At 36.2% G+C, this 22,237-nt stretch overlaps 2 protein-coding genes across 2 annotated transcripts; one reads left to right on the top strand and one right to left on the bottom strand.

Moving 5' to 3' along the window:
• Positions 1 to 13,521: 13,521 nt before the first annotated feature.
• Positions 13,522 to 16,040, top strand: LOC113305591. The gene is made up of 2 exons (XM_026554613.1): positions 13,522 to 14,158; positions 15,350 to 16,040. Exons 1-2 carry the CDS (start codon positions 13,688 to 13,690, stop codon positions 15,707 to 15,709), a joined length of 831 nt encoding a protein of 276 aa, XP_026410398.1. The 5' UTR covers positions 13,522 to 13,687; the 3' UTR covers positions 15,710 to 16,040.
• A 1,541-nt stretch (positions 16,041 to 17,581) lies between these two features.
• On the bottom strand, positions 17,582 to 21,500 carry LOC113305585 (vesicle-associated protein 4-1-like). The gene is made up of 7 exons (XM_026554608.1): positions 20,860 to 21,500; positions 20,633 to 20,703; positions 20,391 to 20,472; positions 20,168 to 20,286; positions 18,348 to 18,425; positions 18,118 to 18,237; positions 17,582 to 18,020 (listed from the first exon to the last, which is right to left on the bottom strand). Exons 1-7 carry the CDS (start codon positions 21,161 to 21,163, stop codon positions 17,961 to 17,963), a joined length of 834 nt encoding a protein of 277 aa, XP_026410393.1. The 5' UTR covers positions 21,164 to 21,500; the 3' UTR covers positions 17,582 to 17,960.
• Between the last annotated feature and the right edge of the window lie 737 nt (positions 21,501 to 22,237).

Below are 22,237 nucleotides of genomic sequence, written 5' to 3'. Positions count from 1 at the left end.
ATGTGCTTGTACCTTCCCTTAATCAAGGAAACTTTACATCGATCGGAAGGAAGAAATCTCCTAACAACATTGGTATGTCTGTTCACTCTAATCACTCAAGTGATCAGAAAGTGTGACTCTATTGTGATTCAAAAAGACATGTTGAACGAAAAAGCAAATCTAGGTTGAATGACAATTCTATTGTTAGACTTCAACACACCTTAGATCTAATACTCAAAGGTGTAACTGACATTCAGACGTCGATGTAGGATCAGAATCTCGCAACAACAGTATGAATGCGAAACTATTAGCAACATATTGCGAAAGCGTCGCAGAATGATCTCAGAAACGACATAACAGATAATGTCATCTTCAAATTAAGAAAGGTACGACGATTTTGCGAAGATTAGAAGACTTGCGAAATCAACATTTATAAGCTCGCGAAAGTGCCGCAAGACAAATCCGAAAATAAAGGATGGATTAGCTGTCATCCACTATGAAAAACTCTATATAAAGAGCCGATCAGCTATAAGGAACGGAGAGATCTTTTTAGAGAGAGGAATAAAAAACAATTAGGAGAGAGAAAATCAAGAGTGGTTGTTGTTCTTAATCCGTTTATCTTTTCTTGTAAGATTGTTCAAAGATTCATCAATAAAATTAAGATTGTTAATCCGAAAATGAGTTGAATGTTAATGAAATCTTGTGAGGGGTGTAGTGTAGGATTTCCTGCAACTACAGTCTAAAACTATTGGTTTTAGTACTCACCCTGTGAATTCTTCCAGGAAAGTCAGTTCAATTTGCTCATCAAATGTTCGGACAAATTGTAGCACTAATACAATTTGGTCAAGGAGATTTCAAAAAGGTTCTTCTCAACCTATTGTGAAGAATGATGCTCAAGATGTGATAAAGGTTCATGTAAATGGAAGCAACAGTGGAGATATGAAGGACAACTTAAATCTGATAATTCAAGGATACAAGGATCTTATCAACAGGCTTTCAAAATCCTCTGAACAAACTTCTTCGGGTAAGGATTCGAACTCTGCCTTGTATTTTGCTGACAACAATTTTTATGATAAATTTTCACATCAAAAAGGTTTCTTTCCTAGAATTGGAAGGAAAAAGAGACTCAATCGTGAACACCATTCATTTAATGAGCTTAGGGCTCATACTTGTGCTAATTAATCACAAGGGTTGAATGCTTACTCATAAACCCTGTTGAGTAAGACTTGTTAATAATCAGGTATACTTTCGGCAAAAGTGCTTTCTATTTAGTTGGGTTATTTTCTTATCATCCATAGATAAACTATTGTCCACAGACAGCTTTGCCTAAGTATTGATTGTGTCTCAAGAATCTCTTTGTTTTTGTTGTTCAAAAAAAAAAAAAAAATGTTGCAACAATGTTGCCTGCTACTCTTGTGCTCTAGATTGTTTCTCTATGGAGATATAAAATTTATTGAGCCAAAATTTTGTGAAAGAAGAATTTCACGTAGCAAAATTACTGTTGAGTCTTAAGGTATGATTGGTTTTGTTGGGTTCGGATTGTGTTCGTACGGGTATCCATGATTTACTTATCACGAACTGTTTTTAGAAACCCTAAAAGTTACCTTCCCTAAGAAACCATTTAAATAACCAAACCTATTGAGTCACGTACGCATACTCTAGGTTTTTGTGGTTTTTCCAAGAATGTCTTCACCTTCTCGCACTGGTGTTTTTGCAAGAGATTTTCTTGATAAAGGTATTGGTTTTGAGTCCAAGGGAAGGAAGAAAAGAACCCTAGTATAAGATGTTCAAAATCCTAATGCCTCATGCTTCTATGCCTATACTCATCAGGATGTTAAGAATGAGGATATGGTTTCTTCTGAAGTGGTTCATGATTTTTCTTAAATACTTTGAGGAAGCTCGTTGATACTATGAAGGGTTTTGATGTGTTAAGAACTGAGTCGAAAAAGGTTAATTCAGACCTTGTTCTCTTGAAGACACATGTTAAAGATCTTCTCAATGAGGATATCTTCTCTGAAGAAGCAATGCATGCTGTCAATTACAAGATCAAAGGTCTTAAGACTCGTGGGGGTTCCGGAAGTTATCCTTGATTTCCGTTCGTGATCGGTTTTGTTGGTTTCAGAGTCTTTTGATTTTTGCTTATTATTTTTTTGACATCTAACTTCTTATGAGAATGTATTCTTGTGTTTTAAGAAGGATAACTAGGGTTTGGAATAGCCATTATTGTGAGTACACATAGCTATTTCCAACGATTTTCATCTTGCAATGCTTTTAGATTTATTTATTTAAATTCTAAAGTTTATTTGGAAGATGATTTTTGCAGTATTAATCTTTATGGTTTCATATATTGCAACTTGTTATGGGATATGTGTGTTTGCTTCCGTGAACTATGATTGTCCCATATATGTCAAAAGTTAAGTCTTTCATATGTCATTATTGATAAAAGATTGAATGAACTTTTGACAAACAAAATTTAAGCCTATTATGTTATTATGCAAATATTGATGGAAGATAGGATGCACTTTTGTCTACAAAGATTAAGTCTATTACATGTCTCTATGTAAATATTCATGAAAAATAGAATGAATCTTTGAATATTCCGCAGTATTGGTCTTTCCCTGATCCACATATTTGTGTAAGTACTGTGCGGCTCCGTAAGTTATCTTATGTGAGCATTTCCGATTAAATTAATCATGGGTTCTCTTGTGGTTAATTTAATTGAGTATTTTGGATACAAATTCATGTTTCATGTGATTTTTTAATGTCCAAAGAAATCCTTTTTTTCTTGTGAAAGTAAGGTCGCTCTTGTTTTTCTTTCAGGAATGACATTTTATGGGGGAGAGTTCTTATTTGAACTTGCGCTTAATTTCCAAATCTTTGTGGTGAGTGCGGCTGTGGAATATTGTAGGATTTTTCTTGTATCTTTATAAACTCGTTGATATACACTAGTTTCGACTATGTGAAATCATAGGAACAAAGTTGATATGTTATCTTTTGGTCATGAAGTATCTCTATGGAAATTTCATTAGGATCCCACTAGTTTTCGTACCTTCGCCAATTTTATTGACAAAAATGGGGAGAATTAATGAGTAGTTCACACTACAAATACGTATGGTTTACAGATCATTATCTAAGGAGGAGCGGTTTTCATGTGAGATGAAGTATTGACTAAGGGGGAGTGATACATATCACCATAATATTGTTGTCAAAGTTGTGATACAATTGGACTTTTATGTTGTGTAATAATATTATGACACTGTATAACAATGATTGAGAGCTACTGTTTTCTCATTGTTATAGCTACGGATCTTCAACAACTATGATGCTGAGTTTCAGAATCATTGGAGTACTTGGAAGTGACGAATATTTCGAGTAATGTTGAAGAACCAAGGAAATCAAGCATTTGGATTGAGAGCTACAAAGTTTATTTATTTTGTATTCCATATGTATTGATATTTTTGTCACTAAAATTGACAAAGGGGGAGATTGTTAGCAAACTGCTCGGTCGAACTCGCAAGCGTTGATATCTCAAGCTTGTTGTCAAGTTTAGTTGCCAAAACTATAAGTCTTGATTTCTAGTCTACTTATAGCTAAGTCTCGGATTAGGATAGAAAGTGTAGTTGAGCTTAAGCCTTCACGACGTTCATCGATTGAAGACGAAGAACTACTAAGGAGAACTTGTGGAACTTCATCAACAAAAGGTATGTGGAGACTTGAACTCATCTATCACTGAAAATTCTATCTACTCTATCTCATATTTGAGACAAAAGGCGTATAACTATATAGACTTCAATTATACGCATTTGATATTTCGAGCTGAGTTTAATTCGATTACATGTTTCTCTAAATATGTGTTGGTAAGATTTCGTTTTAACCAAGTTCATCTTATATTCTTGACGAAAGTCAAAAGATGATCATGTGGAAATCACCTGGTAACACCTTACATGATTTGTGTGAGACAGTCATTTGATGTAGACTCGGAATGTTACGTATTGATCATTCGATCACTTGAAAATTGCTTTGAAGCTAATAGTTTGTGTGAGACAGCTATTGTCGTCTTCCGAGAATGTTTCAATGATTGAAATGGAGTTTAGAACACTTAACCATGATTGGATAAAGCATAGTATGTGTACTTGCATATATTTAATCCAAGTCCGGGAACCATAGTATGCATACCCGTATGCATACTGGTTGGTTTAGTGAAAGTCCGGGAACCTTGTACGCATACCGGTACGCGTACTGGCGTGAGGTTCAGTTCCGGGAATTTCTGCTGAGTTTGGAAGGTATGCGTACCCGTTCGCATACTGGCAAACACAAACTTAGTCCGGCCACTTAAGTATGCGTACCCGTTTGCATACTTGAGTAGGTTATGTTCTAAAATCGATTTATTCATGAAATAATACATTTATATAATAAGGAATGCAATCTTTTGCAAACCGTGGCTATAATGTTCATGAATTGACTCATGTGAATCAAAATGGATTTTGCTTCAATTGTGTCTTATATACTTCTATGAGAATATAAACAATTGAACAACTCTAGAACTGGTTCCATTTGAGTCATCTGAACTAGTTATGGTTAAGATGAATAAGGTTGATATGAGAGTGTTCATATGGCTAACTTCCGTTAACTATTGTTGAGCCAACAAGGTGCACACGTTTAGGTACGGTTACTCATATCTAAATGAAGTCACTTTTCATTTGTGTGTAACAAGCTAATTTCAATATAACGGTTGAAAGATATTAGCTTGAGTCTAATCAGGTTTTCACCTATCGGTGAATATTGAATACTTTGTTACCAAGGTAGCACTGATTGCAAATCCTAATTTGAAGACTATATAAAGGAGAACTCTAGCAACTGGGAAACCTAATCCCCACACCTCCTGTGTGACAATAGTTGCAACTAGAGTCGATTCCCCTTTAACCTTAGGTTTTCCAAAACCATGTAGGTTAACGACTTAAAGACTTCATTGGGATTGTGAAGCCAGGCCCAACTATTTTCTCTATAATTGCGTGTTCTGATCTTGCTGTTTTCTATCATGATTGAGTAATATCTTCTCTAAGATTTGCTCGAGATTTTATCTCCGATAGGCAAGATAAAAAGTAGTCACAAACATCTTCGTCTCATCGTTTGTGATTCCACAATATCTTGTTTCGCTACCATACGATTAAGATTATTGTGAGGTGATTGATTTTTTTAGGATGTTCTTCGGGAATATAAGTTCAGTATATCAATTGGTTCCTGTTCACCATGATTTATCAAAAGACGGAACAAAACTCATAGGTTTATCTGTGGGAGACAAATTTATCTATACAATAGACTTTTCTGTGTGAGACATATTGGTTTATCAAGTCTTCGACTTTGGATCATAGCAACTCTTAGTTGTGGGTGAGATCAGCTAAGGGAATCAAGTGCTTAGAGTCCTGTTGGGATTCAGAGACGTAAGGAGCGCAACTGTACCTTGATCAGTGTGAGATTGGTTAGGGCTCAACTACATTCCAGTCTTAAGTTAACTTGGAGTAGGCTAGTGTCTGTAGCGGCTTAATATAGTGTGGTGTTCAAATCTGGACTAGGTCCCGGGGTGTTTTTGCATTTGCGGTTTCCTCGTTAAAAAAATTTCTGGTATCTATGTTATTTCCTTTCCGCATTATATTTGTTTATATAATTGAAATATCACAGGTTGTGCGTAAGTTAAATCAATTTAGAATCCAACCTTTGGTTGTTGATTAATTGATTGTTGCTTGGATATTGGTCTTTGGTACCATCCAAGTTGTTTCACATAATAATCAGGCTCACGGATTTCCATATGTCTGATTTGCTGATTACATTGTGAACAGAGATACAACTCCTGGATATACTTTCCTTAAGATTGAGTCTGACTATCTAGTTGATTCTCTTGAAAGTATATTGGAGTTTTTCCATACATATTGCTAAGCGAAATATTGGGTGTGGTTGTCAGACCCCCGCGTTTTCACTTGGCATGTCCAGCCATTCGCAAACCAGGTACACGAACAACCATCCCTGATCCAACTCAGGTGAAACCGTTTGCATACTAGGTACGCAAACAAGGTTCCCATACCTTTACAGGTAAAACCATTCGCATACTAGGTACGCAAATAAGGTCCGCGGACCTGAATTATAACAATACAGTTCGCATACTAGGTATGCATACCGTGTTGTATTCAGACATGGTTAATTGTTCTAAACTCTCATTTCAATCATTGAAACATCCTTAGAAGACGACAATGGCTGACTATCACATACCATTAGGTTCAAGTAATTTTCAGGTGATCGAATGATCAATACGAAAGTTTCCAAGTCGACATTAAATGATTATCTCACATAAATCATGTAAGATGTTTCAAGGCAATTTTCACATGATCATCTTTGGACTTAATATTTAGTTTCCAACAAATAAATTTTCTCCAACTAAACTCGTCAAGAATAATGATGAACATAGTTAAAGCAAAAAGCTTCCAACACATATTTCGAGAAGAAGATACCCGAGATAAACTCATCTTGAAATATCAAATGTGTATAATGTAAAAGTCTATATAGTTATACGACTTAATCTCATTAGAAGATATAATAGAATATACTTCTGAGTGATAGATAAGTTTTAGTCTCCACATACTTTTTATTGATGAAGTTCCTCCAAGCTCTCCTCAGTAGATCTTTATCTTCGATCGATGAACGACGTGAAATCTAAAGGTCAACTACACATTTTATCCTAATATGAGACATAGCTATTAAGTAGACTAGAAATCAAGTATATAGTTTTGATCAACTAAACTTGACAAACAAGCTTGAGATAACAACGCTTGCGAGTTCGACTGAGAAGTGCTCTAACACCCATTACACGTATCGGCGTAGCTATAGTTCAGCAACAGCCTTGGTACACATACGTGGTATGGATACCAAAAAGATCTGTTGACTCGTGAACTCAGGAAGGTACATATACTCGGTATGGATACCAAAAAGATCTGTAGACTCCTGAACTGTTTTTGTCTTAAGGGTACACATACCCGGTATACGTACCATGAAAAAAATAACTCACGGACTGGAAGTAAGTACACGTACCAGTACACATGCTTACCCAGTCGAATGTTTTCATAAACATCAGAATTATTTCTATGAGATAATAAACATTCCAACAACTCTCTAAAAAACATATCTAGACATATTTGAGCACATTATAACCTATGGTTGTGAATCAAGATTAACGGTGTTATATGAAAATGACTAAGCTTACAGTTCGTCTGGCTAGTTTCGGCTAACCTTTTATGAACAAGTCATTAATAATGACTCATTATACACGGTTCGGTTATAGTTCATCCTAACCACAATGTATATTTTTTTTTTGTTTATCTCAAGTCAAAGATTCATCTAACGTTGGATATGGATTGCTTGATTCCAAAAATACACTATCTCAAATCTAAATCAACCTTTGATATTGAAAGTCTATAAAAGGACAACCTCAAGCAACTGAGATTTTTGAATTCCTGACACTTTTCTTGTGTATCCTAGTTGTAAACTAGAGAAAAGACTTCGCTTAGGGATTCGTGAAGCTAGGTCTGACTATCTTTATCTTGATAGTTCGTATATCCTGATCTTACTACGGATTGTTGAGTCTCACTCTGATCAACAAGATATATAGACACCGCAAAGTTCTTTGTCTCAGGCTTAATTTGTGACTCAACAAGGATATTCCTCTATAACGATTCCTTGTTGAAATTGAAGTAGGTTTTACTTGTGAGGTGAATAATAATCTAGGATGCTTTTCGGGAGTCGTAAGTACCAGATTTTGAGGTTTGCTAGACCTAGTCTACGGAAAACGATTTCCTATCTGGCCTTGATCTAACGATCAGAACGGAAATCACATATAGGTTTTTTTGTGGGAGGCCAATTGGTTTAAAGTCTTAAATTGAGTTGACGCAACTCTTAGGACGGAGTCTGTTAATAATGGATTATTACAAGATGTCTTTAGATCTACAAACAATTCTAAAGATCCCTTCGATACTTCGATCTAGTTTGAGTGGATCTTATATCAGAAGAGAAGATTCTCAAGAATAAACAAACTAGGTGCAATCAAAGTTTCAACGACCGTTAGTCAATCAAATCAATCGAAAACTAATAACATTGCAATTATCTAGTTTCCCACCAACGGTACTCGTACAACTTCTTTATCCCACAGAAGTCTTTAAACGAGCAGTCGTAAGAGATTTCGCCTAATTAGGGTACTTTCCTATCCGATTAGACGACTCCACCAGAAACAACAAAAAGATGAAGTTTGTCTGGCTCTTAGGATAGTTTGCTAGAAATGCAAACTTAGGTATTTATAGACCAAGGATTTTTGGACACCAAGGAATTTCCAAAACCGAAAGTTCTCTCAAGATATACAATAAATACCCATTCGGGTTTCATAATCCCAGTAAATTCTTTGCCCAATATTTCCCGAGATCTCTCAATAGAAAATCTCCAATTACTAAATGCACATTACTAATTTTATTCTCTAGAGATATGCATTTAATTGTTGGTAATTAAAGCATATAAAACTAATAACCTTAATTAAAAGATTCTTAATTTATTTCGGAACATGATCTCCTTGAGTACTAAGGAATATCTTTGAACAATAAAATAATGTTGACATCTCTTCTTTGTAAATCCTCTTTCATATTTACAATCTTGGAATAGATTATACCACACTTCCAAACAAGTAGAATTGGTTTATCAGTATTCCAAGACAACTATGTGATTGATCAATATGAAATCACATCCATGGGTTCAATCGGTTCTACCAATCACATGGATCGGTTATACCCTAATATGGAACACTTGTGATCGGTCACACAAGTTACCAGGACCAGTTACATCAGTCACCAGGATTGGTTACGTCAATTACCGGGACCGGTTACCATATACACATGGTATTGCTTGTGATCGATCACACCAGTCACCAGGATCGGTTACACTAATTACCAGGATCGGTTACACCAATTACCAGGACCGGTTACACCAATTACAAGGATCGATTACACAATTTCTCTGTGATCGGTCACACCAATTACTAGGATCGGTCGCACCAATTACAAATATCGATCATACCATCTCAGGTGATTACTTAAGATCAGTTACACTAATTAATCAAAACTAGTCATACCAAACTAGTCGTACCAAGATACATAAAAAAGTTACGATCGGTTCTACCATCTCACATATATTGGTAATCCAAAGATTTGCAATGAATAGTTGTACCAATAATCCTAACGATTTCCCTTTCGACTCATAAAACAAGTTAATGAATGTACTTCCTTTAAACAAATGTAAAACATTGTTTCCTAGGATGAAATCTTCAGCATTACCCATACACATAATCATAACAGTATTCATAAGATTATGTCAATGTCATATCTACGAAATTCAAAAGATAAGCGTTATACTTCGTAGCCTAATTCTCTAATACTATGATCATGTGATCATGTCTCACTACTAGAGTAATATATCCATACACAGCTTCGCAGTTATATTTTAATATAAAATGGCTTGAAAGATACGTTAGGAATGAAACAGTTCAAATCAATATTACTAACCTCAAGAGAAAGGATGATGTCGTCGTTGTAGCTCCTTACTTCTTCACGTTCTTCTTCGAGTAATACTTGTGTGTCTCAACATTCCTAGACTTTCTAGTCTAACCTACACGAAGTTGTCTCTAGTACATAATCAAGTGACTCTTAGATGAGTTTTGACTCACTAAAATATGACAATCAAACTTGACATACCAGCGCTTGGTAGGTTCAACCGAGTTATGCTCTAACAAGCATGTTTGCATATTTCTCTCAATAAATGATATACTTAAGAAACCTTTATTTTGTCATGATTTTCAACTTGGAAGGAGTCACAAGTTGCCATTCTCACTCTAGGACAAGACCACTTGAATTGTTACATCTAGATTTATAGGGTCCTAGTCTTGTGTCATCCAACTATGGATTCAGATATTATGTCAATGTTATAGATGAATTCTCCAAATTTTGTTGGATATTTTCATTATATGAAAAATCTGATTTCAAGAAAGTCTTCTTTCAGTTCAAAGCACAAGTTGAGAATATTTTACCAACATATATTGTTGTTATTAGAACTGGTGGAGGAGGAGAGTCCTTAAACACTGAGTTATCTTGTTTTCTATCTGCCAAAGGTATTTTACATGAGGTATCATTTCCTGATCATACACCTGAACACAATGGAGTTGCAGAGTCTAAGCATAGACACTTAGTGGATGTAGTTAGAACTTACCTAATATAGTCAGGTCTAACAGATCCATATTGGGTGGAAGCATTTCAAACTGCTAAATACACTATCAACAAACTACCAAATAAATCTCTTTCTTTCAAGTCACCATTTGAGGTTTTCTTTCACAAACGACCATATTATACATTCTTAAGGTCTTTCGGTTGCTTATGTTATCCTTGGTTAAGGCCATATACTCAGCATAAACTTGATTCAAGAAGCATTCAGTGTATCTTCATTGGTTACAGTCCTTAACACAAAGGGTACAGATTCTAACTAGCAGGGTATTCATCTCAAGACATGTAATTTTTTGATGAAAATACACTTCTTATAAGGTCTCCAACTTTGGGTGCTTCTTCAACTACTTCTGCAACTCAAACTACTTCAAACAACTTTGTGTCAACTGATACAGTTGACTCATCTATCACTGTATCAACTTCTACAGTTGATCCCATTGCCATTGTATCAAATTTTACATTTGATCCCATTGCCACTGTATCAACTCCAGCACACGACAAGAAAACATGCCATCAGCGATGAAATTCCAAGCGACATATTGAATTCGGTAGCTAAAGATAATTATTATCGACCATTGAATTTTTGGTCGCAGAAAAAATGCTTCTGCGATGATGCTTAAAAATCGTAGCTAAACTTGTCGCTAAATATTCAAAACAGGCGACAAAATTAAATGTTGTAGCTAAATTTTTACAAAGGCGACCAAATATGATGTTCACCGCAAAATTAAAATTTGGCGACAATATTAAATGATCACAAAACAGATATAAAGCGGTTATTGGGATGGAAACTGAACCCACGTTATTAGGTGGGGACCAAGAAGAGACGTGCGGGAGATAGTTACTGAAGTGAAAGTTTATCCATAAATCTGGACTAACTTCCATTTAATCTTACCTCATAGTTGTTTGTTCATAGAAAATATATTAGAAAACCATAATAATCTTTTTAGTTCTCAAGTGGCCTCTCTCCTGCCTCTCTCCCTTAAACAAAACTATCTCTGCTTTGATTGCTTTGGATGAGTAATTTAGTTTCCTTCTTATTTTCAATTCATAATCTTACTAGTTGAGTACATTGGTATCATCGATATTGTCAATGATTAGTGTTTCAAGGATTTAGGAAAGATTAGAATCATAGATTCAGAGAGATATGAGGCGAATGAAAGATGATTCGATGAAGATGGGTTCAAAGATATTGTTTGTCATGGTCTACCAATGGTTTGTGTTCACGTTTGCTTATTGGTTACAGAGCAATATTTTTTGCTTTCCATAATTTTTTTTCTTAATAATTTATATAATTATAAGTTATGTACAACATATATAATTTTTATGATTGGATTCTCACCAGTTTATTTTTAAATTTGGATTTATGACTTACAGAATAAGGATAGGCGGCTCCACACATCAGGTGAGTGACATACAAAGCAGACAAAAAAAAACCTCTAAAACGCTGGCTGAGATAAAGTTGACGAATCTCACAATTAGATTGCTCTGATATTTGAAGGTTAGGGTTGAAGGTTGAAGATTCGGGTTGACATCACTGAAATACCATTGGATTTTTTTGTTTCTCCTAGAATTAGCTTTTTTTGTTCTAGTTAAAGTGTATATAAAAGAAAGAACTCTCTGTAAGGTTCTTCTCTCTTTGATATTTTGTTGCCATACGCTGGTAATGTCCATCTTGTAAACAAAACGAGATTTAATTAATTAACATATATTTGATCTGTTGTTTTCCAATCGACTCCATCTGAATGTGCTTGAAGTACATTTTAATTATTTAATATATAATACGTAAATTTGAGATTAAAAGTCAGATAAAAATTAGCTTTGGGACAAAAATCGATCATAGTACAATTATGTTGGCAATTTTATATGGAAGCAAAAAGGAGGTTTGAGCTGCGAAAAATTTCGTCGCCAACACAAAATATATGGTCGCAAATAGTTCTCAATTGCAGCAATATATTTTTGGGTCGGGAAATTTTTTATGTTTAGCCACCAATTATGGGTTTGTCGCTGATACACATTTAGCGACAAAAATAAAATTAGCGTCGTTGAAACCTTTCAGCGACTCACAATTCCCGACAATCTTGGCGATAAAATTATTTCGTCGGAAAAATGTATTAGCAACGAAAATGAAATATTTTGCGACAATTGCTTTCGTCTCTGATGGCCAATTTTTTTGTAGTGGCAGTTGACCCATTGCCACTGTATCAACTCCAGAAGTTGATCCTGCTGAAGATGCTTCTACTACTTAACTTCCTTCCATAATCCATTATACAAAATGATCACTCCATGATCACTAGGGGTAAAGTGGTTACTTTTAAAAAGAAGGTCTTTTAAACTAAACATACTCTATGTGCAAATATGAAAACTCTTACACCTCCCATTGTACCTACATGTTTCACTCAAGCTAGCAAGCATCCAAAATAGAGAGTTGCTTTGGTATAAGAACACGTTGCTTTAAAAGATGCAGGTACATGGTCTTTAGTTGATCCTGATCCTTCTCAGAATTTGGTAGGATGTAAGGGGGATTTAGGATTAAGCAGAATCCAGATGGAACGGTTGAAAGATTGAATTCTAGGCTTGTTGCAAAAAAAAATTCATCAGCGAGAAGGTTTGGATTATTCTGAGACATTCAGTCCAGTTGCAAAACCAACTACCGTCAAAATTCTATTATCTCTAACAATTCAGTTTGACTGCATATTACTCAACTTGATGTTAGTAATGCTTTTTTACATGGAGATTTGAATGAGGATGTCTATACGACACAACCTCCTGGATTTGTTGATCCTAAACATCCTAACCAGGAATACTAATTCACCATTAATAGATTGAAAAGCTTTTACTATCCTAGGAGATAAATTTATAGGCACGTGCTATCCATAATTTGCTTAGATAGGATCGGCTGCCCAAATTGTCAAGTCAACCTCCACTGGTTTGAATCCTGATTAAGAAAAGGGAGGATTATTTGGTTAGATTTTCGCTTCGGTGTTGGTGCTTCCCACGAGTTCTTAGCATGAATGTAAATTTATTGATAGGTGTCTTGTCCTTATAATAGGCCTAAAATTGACAACCACAACCCAACCAAATAAAGATTACTTACTTCACATTGAGGCCAAGTCATAATTCTCACCAATCTGTCGGTGTAGAGAGAGAGATTCGAAAGCAAACAACAATCTGTCACCACAGAAAACCGAGCAAAGAAAAGTTTTAAAAAGAAAACAGGAAACCATATTTAAAACAGCTCTTACATCTCATTCGCCATTTTTCTCTCCTCTCCACCAAAAACAAAATTCTTTTCCTAATTCCCTCTGTAAACAAAACAATTACCATCTCTTTCTTTTTTTCTCTTTCTATCACCACCTCCACCACCACGACACCATTACCAGCCTATCCTGTTTCTGATCAACGGCGGGATGGTACCCCGTCGTCTGCTATCGTGTTTCGGACGAGGTTCTAATTCGAAAGCAAAGAACCCGACAGCATCAGACCACCATGCAACAACGCATGATCAGACGACGGAAGAACAACGTAGAGGGGGACCGGTGGTCGTAGAATTGTTTTCATCACAAGGTTGTGCTACTTCACCGGAAGCAGAACTATTAATATCAAGATTAGGAAGAGGAGATTTTAAGGATGAACTTGATGTACCAATAATATTGTTATCATTTCATGTTGATTATTGGGATTATATGGGTTGGAAAGATCCATTCGGTTCAAGTCAATGGACTGTTAGACAAAAAGGTTATATCGAAGCTTTGAAACTGGATACAATGTTTACACCTCAAGTTCTAATTCAAGGTACAACTCAATGCGTCGGTACTGATCAAGATGCTGTCCTCTCAAACATCAGATCTGCTGCTCGTTATCCGTCTCCCACATTACAGGTATACAACCTAATTAACCTTCCTATATGTCTCTTTTTTCATCTCCTGTTTTTCTTGTTTATTCTTGTTCAAAAAAATTAGGAGAACCGCAATGCGCTGATTTTTGAAAACAAAAAGAAAAACACTGCGCCAAAAGTAGACCATTTCCAGAAAACAGGGTATTCCCAGTGCATGTTCCACTAGTCGTGCACAATAAGCTCTAAAGTTTGGGGGTGCTGCATTGTAAACTTTTTAACTTGCTGGATTTTCTAACATACAAGCGTGATTCTGCAATAGATAACATAAAACCTGACGTGCAGTGAATTTTTAGCCTCACTAAAAAATTGAAAATAGCTGGTGCATATATTATGAGAGAGAATGTGATGCAAACGCATACTTTGCCAGTCTTGCATTTTGCCTTTACTTTTGTGTCCTAACCTTTAAAAAAAAAAATCAACTATTTTACACGGTGAAAAATGGAGTGCCTTTGTAGTGAGTGGCATAAGTTGTGAGCACGTAACTCTGAAGCTTGGATTTAGTAAAAGGAATATGAAATAATGATTTTCAATTAAAAAGAAAATGAAATAATGTATACATAACATGGATTTGGTCGGCAACTTCTTTCCTTTCCTTTTCAGGTTTAGCCGTTAGGTTTAAGTTATGCCTACCAAATACCAACTACCAACCCATATGACACTCTATATCCACCAATTTCACAACTGAAACTTTGAAGCATAACCGGTACGTTCTTTGCCAAGGACCAAAAATATAAATACATCTAAAGTTAATGGGTCATTAATTAGGTGGACCTGCTCCCTAGTGAAAAATGTAGCCCAAGGGCCTTCTCAACCTCACTTCATATCTTCTCCACAGTTACAGGAAATAGTTCTGTACACTCTCTTTGGCTCACACAGAGCTCCTACTAAGCCGGAGCAGATAGTGAAGAGCTTTTGTGAGCTAATTCAATACGCACACATCTCCGAGTCGAAATAGATAAGTTAATAGAATATCACTCCCACATTTGAGCTGCATTTCGCTGCAATTATTTTTGGATTGGAGGGATTTGGAGTTCGATTGAGTTTAATAATCGTTGGAGGAATGATTTCATTGTGAAAAGAGAACAAAAGCTCTTTGATCAGTGCAATTGAAGGTGGTGAGAATAAATGATCGATGTGGTACTAAATCTTTGTTGTTTGTGTTAACTCATAACAGGCAACATTTGAGAGGCCTTCAGCAGACACCTTACAGGTGTCACTAACTGGACCTTTGAGGACAAAGATTGACAGCCGTGGTGTAGACATAATGGTGGCTCTCTATGAGAATGGACTAGTCACTGACTGCCCGAAAGGTGAAAACAAAGGTCGTGTCCTCGCCAACGACTATGTTATACGTAAATTTGAGAAGTTGTGCACAGTGAAAGATATATCTGCAAAGAAAAGCATAAACGGAACAGTTAATTTTGCACTCTGGGAAGGTTTCAATAGTAGCAAATGTGGTGTTGCTGTCTTCCTTCAAAACAGCTCCTTGCAGACATTTGGTGCTCAGAACTTCCAGTTGCCTGAAAACCTATGAGAGATTCAAATTCACGGAGACAATTAAACCATGCTAATTTGGGACTGCGTTTATTTTGATGCTGGGATTGAGTTTGAACTAGCTATTTTAATGTGTTTAATTTGTGGGAGTTATTGAGACAGAGAGCACTACACTTGTATTCTTCCTCTATTCATTTATTTTTTTCCCTTCTTTGAACTTTTATTGTGTTCTAGAGCAGTTAAAACTTCGGGATTGAATTTATTTTAATTTCAAGCTCTCAAAGAAAAAGAAAATGATATACTATCTTGTAACTATGATGAACCGAGAAACCTTGATGCTAATGCTTAAAATATAATCGAACTTTGATTCATTATTGGCAAATGATATGCAGTCTGATCCATTGGTTACATATATCTACATAGCTGAATATACATGTTGTACCGCATGATAAAAACAAAATGATCATCGATCCTGGCCGGCGGCAGCATTGAATTTTTGAGTCTTGGGTTTACCGGTAGAAATCCGATTGCAGAAAGAACTGCTAGATAGAGCTGCCTCAAACAAATGCATCATCAAGAATGGGTTATCCTTTTAACATTTTTTTAGCTAAGCTATGTCCCCACTCCCCAGCAACTCAAGTACATAACCTTCTGAAATGACTCATCCACCTGCTTTCGCTTCTGGTCTCCTCCTACTAGTGCCGCTCCACCATTGCTAATAGTACAAGGTGACAAGCCATTTATCGCACTACACTGATCAGAAATGTGTTCTACTCCGATTGACTTTCTGTCAGACGCTAATGACGATGACGAGAAGAACCTTTTCTTATTGATGAGTTGAAGAGATCTTAAGCCAAAATTCCATGTGAAGGTTTTGTGTTCAGTGTGACATTGATGAACTATGGCAACTGTTGTTGCCATCCATAATTTGCTTCTTAGGTTACGAGTAGAACTGCTTTTATTCATATTTGTTTTCTCTTGTCTTTGGATCTGGCAATGGTTTTTGAAACTTGAAGTGATTAAAAAGACAGAATTTGGATTCTATAAATGTGGAGAGAATGAAGATGTGGTATTGGCTATGGTTGCAGGGGCCAATAAATAGTTGAAGATAAATTTGCAAAATGAAGGGAAAAGAAGTGTACGTGGCAGTAATATCTTCAAATGTTTGTGACTCATCCAATAGGGGAGAGAGATGTGTCCGTCTGGATATTTATTTTGTTTTTGGATTTCATTTTTATTGGAGGAATGTGCATGAAGATCCCAATAAACATGGCTGTATCATTGCTACCATGGCCATCTTATCTCGTCATCAAAGATTCCGCTTGTAAAATACAGAAGTTTTCTTCTCTCTTTTCTTTTTTTCTGTTCGTATATTATCGAATTTCTGGTTTTTGTTTTTGTTTTTTGGTGTATATGTGGAAGGATAAGCACATGGCAAGTGTCGTATTCTTTAGTGAATGTGATCACCGATAAACTCTATTTTTCAATCACGTGCTGTTCCAACAGCAGCATGTCATAGATGCAACGCGAGTGCATTTTTAGCTGGTAGACTTGTGGCTTATTAATTATTATCATTAGATTCATTACCCTGTATCCCGTAAAATTTGATCCGCTTGGAAGTTGGGGTCAATGGGGTGTTGATTCAGATCGAAGGCATCAAACATTCCCAAAACAATATCAATCTCTCTGTTCCCTCCAACAAACACCCACTCCTCAGCTAAGCTCTTCGCATAAGCCAACCCTAAGCCTCACCAGTTACACGGGTAGATAAATTGGCTAGTAAGAGCTCATAGGTCCGTCAAACACACGAGTAGGACTCGCAGTCCCATACTTACCAATGTTGCCATAGACTCATAAGAATAGTATAAAGTAAATGAAAAGGGAATTAAACAAGAGGGAATACGTTGGTTGATTTAAATAACCGTAGAAAAGGATTTTATTTTTGTTTGAATAGAAATTGAAACATCCCACTATCTACAAGTAGAAAGGGGCATATAACACCCCTGAGAATCAGGCATCTTTTTCTTTCTTTCTGAAATTCTCATCATCAGGTATAAGGTTCATCTTTCTTGATCACATCTTTGTTAACCCAAAACACGTTATTGTCAGCCACTTGAACCCTTTAATTACACATTACACTTCTCCCAGCTATGTAATAAACCTAATAACAACAAGAAGAACAAAAGGGGGGAAGGAAGTAGAAATGACACATTCCTCATTATCTCCATGCGCAATAATAAAGAAAATCTTCTCGGCCTAGACCAAAGAGAACAACATCATTTGCCAACAATTTACACCGAATCAGTAGCTTCAACCTGTTGGCGAGCAAGATATCTCTCCCTTCGTTCTTTCTAGAAAAGTTGAATTCAGAGAAGTAGAGTATAAGAAATACGCAAAAATAAAATCCAAAAAGAAGACCGAACAATCACATGCCAACCGGCTATTTACCCATTCATCTATGACTAATCCTTCTCCAACAATACGTGGACCAGTTTCTTCTGGTGGTTTCTTCCGTGCTTCAAGTGCAGCCTCGGCCTCAGCTAATTGACGCTTTAGTTTTTCCATAGCCTTCAAAATTCAAAGAACGTCAAGTTTGGTTAGGGAACTTAAATAAATACCCATAGTGTTGCAGTAGCGTCCAGAAGGTTGTAACTTCCGGTATGTGTGATGCAACTTACAGGGCTAGGGCGATCCACATCTAAGAATACAACTCGTAAGATCTGCTCAACCGCGACTTGATCCTTCTGCTCATCAAACTGTGTCCAGAAAAAGACATGCTATTATGGCTCCTCAAGGAAAAGCTAAGGAACTAATATTGAAGAATGCTACCTAGAAAGTAGTAAACAAATAATATCACAACATACACCAGAAAGAGGGTAAGCAATGCCCCTCTCACAGGATAGGTCAGCAACGGCCAGTCAAATGTGTTGACTTAGATGGCCAACCAGACAAACCTGAATACTTATAATAAGAACGAAAAACGGAGGAGCATGTAATGGCATAAAACCGCAAGGTACATAACGTGGATATGCGATTGTAACATAGATTTCTATCTTTAATGGCCCATAATATCCACTTTCCAAACATCCAACTATTACATCAATAGCAACTAAGATGCAGCGCCTATTCCTCGTTTCACCCCAGAGCAGAAATGAAACACGCCTGCTACCTAATGGATTGGAAGGGTAAAAACTACTCAACTTCTGTTGTTGCATGCAGATACTCAAACTAAGAGCAGAGACAGGACTACTTGCATGACAAATAAAGATGGAACTTACGATTTACTTACAGATTAGAAGATGGTATACTCATGGTTGTCACAAAAATTAAAAGAAACAGAACACACACAAAATTTTTTGAAAAGCGTGAGTTGAAGCAGAACAATGGTTTTTGCAAATTACAGAAATAGCAGAACTTGGGTCTAACTGTCTAAGGATGAAATTGGTAAAACTGAAAGTGGCAGCCCAGATAAAGAAGTTGCAGTGATACAGTTTACTTTAAAAATTCCTTAAACTCTACCTTTGTTCAAACCAAAATCTCTAGATCGGTATTAGGAAGTTCCAATCCTGCAAGCCAGTGTACTAAACAGAACATTGATAATTATCTCAGTTCTATTAGTAATGATAATAATACTTAGTTTCGTAACGATATCAAGGTCCAAAACTGAATGTCGAGAAGATAAGAACCAAGAGACTAATTTAATTTGCAATCGAATTGTTTAAGGTAATGCTAGAAGTCTAGAACCAGAAAGAAGACAAACATTAAGATACTCACACAAGCAGTTCTGGACAAGCAAGCTTCAGTTGTTCTTATTCAAAGTATGTTTAGATTAAACATGTGCTGTTATCGTTCATGTCTGATTAGACGATATTGTAAATAAAATTAATTAAAAGGCTCAAAGAATATGAACCATTTAGGACCACTCTCGTGATGATGACTACACGAGATAAAGCAGGGAAGCCCGCAAACAACAAACATTGGTTACATTCTCGTAATTAACTTTCCTGAATTAAAGGTTTATCAAGTGACTAGTCACCAGTGGTACAAGCTTCAGTTGTTTTTATTCAAAGTTTGTTTAGATTAAAAATGTGTTGTAATGCTTCATGTTTGATTAGACGATTTTGTTGAAATATACTTAAAATTCTCAAAGAATATGAACCATTTGGGACCACGCTCATGATGAGGACTGCACGAGATGAAGCAGGGGAAACCCGCCAACAACAAACATTGGTTACATTCTCGTAATTAACTTTCCCGAATTAAAAGATTATCAAGTGACCAGTAGTATAAAAATGTTATCAAATCTAATTCAGTTATTACAATATTATGTTTGACGAACCTAACTACCCGCTGGACATTGGTGCACGCAGGAGTTAGCACAAAACATTCATAAAGAACAAGAAACTCAGCAACAATTTAATATATTCATGCGTACATCATAAATTATTACGATTATAATCAGAAGTGAACAGAAATGCAAGTGGATTGTATAGCTCACCAGCTCAGGCACATAGTCTATTCCCTCAGTCACCTTCAAACTCATTATCTTAAATTTGACCCTGCTCTTTTGATCAACTGGTTTCTCATTGTTCTCTGGGTGCTCCACAAACTTGAACACTAAAAATCAAATAGAAAAGTAAATAAAAATGGAAACTGGAACCACTACTTACTATTTTTAGGATTGCAGAAAAGTCAATGATCCAAAGTTAAGAATTAAATACCAGTTGCAATAATACTTTCACCAGGAGCAAGAACACCACCTGGTGGACGCATAAAACAACTCTTGGGCGCAGTTGTTTGAAACTAGAGTCAACCAAGTCAATTCCAAACATTGGTTAGTTAAATTCTTTATCCGATACTGTTTCAGAAAAAGAAAAAGAAAAAAAAACTAACAACCAAAAATATCATGTTTTGGACAAAATTAGACAACCTTTCAACTAATTCAAAATTCTCTTTATCCTACCTTGAAAGCTACATGGGATTTGCAGGTGTTTTTAATTTTTATAGCACTTCTTACTTGTTTACCAGGTTCATCTACATCAAAAAGAAACAAGAAACTTATAATCAGGTAAAGAAGAAATTAAACCCTAACCAAATACAAGATCAATTAGAGGCAAAATTCAAAAACAATGTCGGAGAAATGAATGACATAAAAAAAAAAACACCCAAATCAAGAAAGCCAATGCTTACATGGGAAATAGAGTTTGGTTGCTGGATCTAGCCTCAATCTACGGCGAGTAGGAATTAAAGATCTTGCAACAGAAATTACTGTATTTGATGATTGAGTATTTGATGATCCTTCAACAACATGTTGTTGTTGATTATGATTATAGTTATGATGATGATGATGTTGTGGTTGTGGTTGTGAAGTAGAGGAAGAAGAAGTTGATGAAGAAGTCACATTACTATTATTATTTCCTCCTGATTGCCAAAATGGCATCTTACATAAACTCCATACTTTCCCATTACTTGATTTCTCATCGGCAATAGCCATTTCTTACTCAAAATCAGAGTACAAAGTGAAGAAGATTTTCAAGGTTTCACTCTCATGAGATCAGTTTTTCTTCCAAAATCCTTTTTGTTGGATTGGTGAGATGGCGGTGGCAAGGGGGAGAGGGAAGAGAGAAAAATGAAGAAAGAAAGAGAAAGTGGTGGGGAGAGTGGGATGGTTAATGAGACAGGTCGGATCTTAAAGATGAAATTCACTGTACTTAATTAGGTCTAGTTCATGTCCGCTCCGCTGCTCAGTTCTTGTGTTGTGTGCTTGCTCTCCAATTTCTCACTTTTTCAGAACGCTCTTTAACTTTTCTTCTCTTTAACACTAACTGGTAACTAGTACTAATCATAATCATCAGTCATCAATGAGTTTAACTCAAGTTATTAATAAGATTTAGCTGTCACAAACTAAAGCTTTGTGATAACCTTTTGATTCGTTTTGACTTGCGCAAACGTGAGTCATTATAACCCACTATATGTAATATGGGGACAAGCTTAGAATACGGGCATCTCACTCAAAATCAATCGGCAATGAGTGGAGTGATCCACAGAGTTATAAACTGCAGGATCTTAGATAACCCAGACAATGTGGGACTAATAATCTCAACACGCCCCCTCACGTGTAGCTTCGTTAGGTCTAACACGTGGACAATTAAATCGGGTGACGCAGAGTAAAGGCGCGGTCGAATGACTCGTCGCAAAATAGCCTACTCTGATACCAAGGAAAAATACGGGCATCCAACTCAAAACCAATCGGCAATGAGTTGAGTGGCTCATAGAGTTATAAACTGCAGGATCTTAGATAACCCAGACAATGTGGAACTAATAATCTCAACAAGAAAGCTGCTGACTGCCATTTGCAGAAATGTAGCAATGAGTGGAGTGGCCCATATATTGGTCTCGTGATGTTGTCTTTGTGGAAGATAAGTTCCCATTTTGAGCTACCCCTGCTTTACTGCCATCCCTTTCACCATCTTTGCAGGTATTTACTTCTCTCTCTCCCTCTTCCATGTTTCCTACTATATTGTCTCGCCTTAACTCTTCTCTTGTTAGTAATTCAAAATCAACAAAA

The sequence above is a fragment of the Papaver somniferum genome, chromosome 1, assembly GCF_003573695.1.
Source record: "Papaver somniferum cultivar HN1 chromosome 1, ASM357369v1, whole genome shotgun sequence".
Taxonomy (NCBI): Eukaryota; Viridiplantae; Streptophyta; class Magnoliopsida; order Ranunculales; family Papaveraceae; genus Papaver; species Papaver somniferum.
This window is presented reverse-complemented; position numbering and strand designations above follow the sequence as displayed.

Bases quoted from the DNA above. Each gene is read 5' to 3' on its own strand.
- LOC113305591 (XM_026554613.1), top strand. From the start codon at position 13,688: ATGGTACCCCGTCGTCTGCTATCGTGTTTCGGACGAGGTTCTAATTCG. The intron at 14,159-15,349 runs GTATACAACCTA...AACTCATAACAG, and splicing joins ATCCGTCTCCCACATTACAG to GCAACATTTGAGAGGCCTTC.
- LOC113305585 (XM_026554608.1), bottom strand. From the start codon at position 21,163: ATGGCTATTGCCGATGAGAAATCAAGTAATGGGAAAGTATGGAGTTTA. The intron at 20,473-20,632 runs GTAGGATAAAGA...GGTTGACTCTAG, and splicing joins AATCCCATGTAGCTTTCAAG to TTTCAAACAACTGCGCCCAA. The intron at 18,021-18,117 runs GTAAATAGCCGG...CAACTTTTCTAG, and splicing joins GATTAGTCATAGATGAATGG to AAAGAACGAAGGGAGAGATA.